This window comes from Atta cephalotes (assembly GCF_000143395.1).
Source record: "Atta cephalotes unplaced genomic scaffold scaffold00042, whole genome shotgun sequence".
NCBI lineage: Eukaryota > Metazoa > Arthropoda > Insecta > Hymenoptera > Formicidae > Atta > Atta cephalotes.
Window position 1 is genome coordinate 1791486 of NW_012130106.1, and position 3505 is coordinate 1794990.

Below are 3505 nucleotides of genomic sequence, written 5' to 3' on the forward strand. Positions count from 1 at the left end.
TGCACATTTCTGTGATCAAGTGAAGTGATAATTTTTTTACATTGCAACTATTATTTTAAATAAATATGGGCAATAAAAATCAAAAAGTTGAGGAGACTGCCTCCTCCTCGGTCCAGATTTAGAGTGATACAGTTATTATCGATGTAATTCAGTTACACATTAACCAATTAGACTTATTCCATCGCATCATCGAGATTGCCGATGAAATCGGGTGACCTCACACAAGTGCATAAATAGTGCGTAAATAGAATTGCATTTAATCACCTCATCGACAATTTCAATGAGGCGATGGAAGAAGAAGAAGAGGAAGAGGAAGTGGAGGAAGAAGAAGAGGTCGAAGAGGAGAACATCCTAGAGAATCTAGAGGATCCCTTTTCTTTTCCCCCTCTGGAATCTGCGGAGGAGATATCATTTGAAGGAGAATTATTTGAAATAATAAATTTTAAACTTAATTTTATCTATCTCCTTAGCGCCCTGATAATCTGGCAGGAGAAGGAGAAGGAATAACAATTCAGCGGAGGAGAGTGAGATGAAAGGTGTGGAGAAGGTAAGAATATTTTATATATACATATTTTTTTCTTTTTTCTTAAACATCTTAAACATCTTATTTGCGTTATAGTGCCGCGACGCATTTTGGGATGGGATCCGCGGCTGCGGCAGCGGCAACGGCGGCAGCGGCGACTGTGATAGCAGCGGCGGTGGCGGTGATGGCGGTGGCTCACAACGCATTTGGATGCGGAGTCCGCGGCGGCAACGGCGGGATGTATCACGTACATTAAGACAAACTGTTATGTTGTATCCTCCTCATAAGGAAAAAAATCCTATTTTGTTTAATATAATAATACTATATTGTATTAATTAAAGGAAATAATTTATGTTTGTTGATTATTATAATAATATTATATTGTGTTAATTAAAGAAGATAATTTATGTTTGTTCATGTTATATAATAATAATAATATGTTCTTATTGTATAATAAAAAATAATAATATGTTAAGCCAGTGAAAGATGTGTATTATATATGTGTATATAGTTGTTAATCATTTAATATGTAATTAAAAACTATAATAAGTAATTAAAAATAATTTCATTAATTTTTCTATTTTCATTTCGCTTACTATTTAATTCATATTAATATAGATTACAACTTGCCCTAACGTTGTTACTTTTAACTCTAAGGAATAAAAAGTATCAACGCACCTCGATCTTTTAAAATGGTCGCAACATTTTTAGAAATTGGATTAACGGTCTTCTATTACTGTAAAACTAATTTTGAATCTCCTTATTTATGTAGATAAATTGAAAATCTATGGCAAATATAGACTTCTTTTTAACTTATAAAAACAAAAAAATGTTACTTTTAATCCTAGCCTCCCCTAAAGAGTCCACCGCGATAGTATTATTGGACACTACCGACACGTGCTATAATCTAATATCGCTGAGGTTGAAAGAAGGGATAGTAGAGGGAATAAATAACAAGGAATATATGAATATGTAAAATTTTTCATAACTATTTATTAAAAATTTTTTATAATTACTTATTAAAATATTTTTATAATTATTTAATTATTTAATATTTTTTTCGTCGCTCCTTCATTATAAACGTGATGTCATCATCTGGATCATTATCATCATCATCATCATCATCATCCCTCCTCCGCTTTCTGCATTGTTGCATCCTGCATTAATTTTCTTGGCGTCCTCCTCCGTTTTTTGAACTGATGCCAGGAGAACATCAAATACCCCATTTAATCGAGTGATTACATCTCCTGTGCTATGTTTGGAAAAAGAAAAAATATAATTTGAAATTAATATGTTTAGTTATAGTAAGGCATGTCCACGCGGAGTAACGTCTTGAAACTGTTCCTTTTATTTAAAATAGAAGATTAGTACTATATATTAATTTTTTTTCTTCTCAAAAATAAAAAGTAAATATATTGGAAGTACAAATAAGTTTCCGTCGTTTTTTATCAAAAATTAAGCATTTATTGTGAAAGAACAGTAATAATGTTTAATTCAAAGTAATGGCATCGCTAGCCACTACTTTTTTCCATCTTTCTGGTAGCATGTGGATACCGCGTCAGAAGAACGCTTCATCTTTTGAGGCTATTCAATCATCGATACAATTTTTGATATCTTCATATGACGTGAAGTGTTGCTCAGACAGGCCATGCGTCATCGATCGGAATAAGTGATAGTCGGAAGGAGCAATATCTGGAGAATACGGCGGATGGGGTAGAACTTCCCATTTGAGTGTTTCTAAGTAGATTTTGACCGGCGCCGCAACATGTGGTCGAGAATTATCATGCAGGAGAATAATTTTGTCATGCCTGGAGTAGTAGTGGGCGCGTTTTTCCTTGAGTGCTCGGCTCAATCTCATCAATTGTGTTCGGTAGAGAGCCCCATAATGGTCTCGTTCGGTTTGAGCAATTCATAATACACGACATCAAGCTGATCCCACCAAATACACAACATGAGTTTTTTTCTATGAATATTCAGCTTGGCTATCGATGTTGAAGCATGGCCATGATCCCCATGATTTCCTCTTCTTTGGGTTATCGTAGTGGATCCATTTTTCATCACCAGTGATTATACGATGCAAAAAACCCTTTCGTTTATGGCAAGCAACATTTCACATGTGAAAAATCGGCGTTCAACGTTTCTCGACTTCAGTTCATATGGAACCCAATTCCCTTACTTTTGAATCATTCTCAATGATTTCAAACGATATGAAATTGTTGAGTCACTTCTAATGTAAGTGCAAGTTCTTTTAGCGTTTGGTACGAATCTTCATCCAATAATGCTTCCAATTCCGCGTCTTCGTACACTTTCGGCCTTCCGCTACGGTCTTTATCTTCGACGTCAAATTCATCATTCTTAAACTTTTGAAACTACTCACGACATCTTCTCTCACTTAAGGCAGCATCATCATATGCTTCTACAAGCATTCTATGAGCTTCAGCTGCAGATTTCTTCAAATTAAAGAAATAAATCAAAAGTTCCCGCAAATGACGCTTATTCGGCTCAAAACTCGACATTTTCGTAAAAAAAAATATATGATGCTGATACAAAATCGCTAATATTTCAAGATTATGATATTGGAATCTTACGATATCGTTTTACATCAAACAATTTTAACTATAGTTTATTAATGGCGTCGTTTGCAAACGGTGGAAACTTATTTGTACTCCCAATAATTAGATTAATGTGTTATATCAGCAAGCAAAAGTATAACGCCCTGAAAAATATATCATGTGTTCGAACGATTCCGAATAAACTTCAGCATTTATCAGTTATTAGATCGTCATAATCAATATATCAACGGCAAAAAGTACAATGCCTCAAATAAAAGCATATGCCACAGCCAAAAAGTATATGAGAAGACGTCGCGCTCGAAAGATTCCGAAAGATTCCACTTCAGCATTGTTGCTTGCAGTGCTTCACAATGAAGCTCAATTAAACATATATCTATTGAACAGCTTTCAAACAGCTATCAGACCGTTA

The 3505-nt window shown here is 34.5% G+C and overlaps 1 protein-coding gene across 1 annotated transcript; it reads left to right on the plus strand.

Annotated features, from left to right (window-relative positions):
• The first annotated feature begins 321 nt into the window (after positions 1 to 321).
• LOC105622245 (transcription factor SOX-3-like) lies at positions 322 to 1095 on the plus strand. The gene is made up of 2 exons (XM_012203668.1): positions 322 to 547; positions 620 to 1095. Exons 1-2 carry the CDS (start codon positions 530 to 532, stop codon positions 860 to 862), a joined length of 261 nt encoding a protein of 86 aa, XP_012059058.1. The 5' UTR covers positions 322 to 529; the 3' UTR covers positions 863 to 1095.
• The last annotated feature ends 2410 nt before the right edge of the window (positions 1096 to 3505 follow it).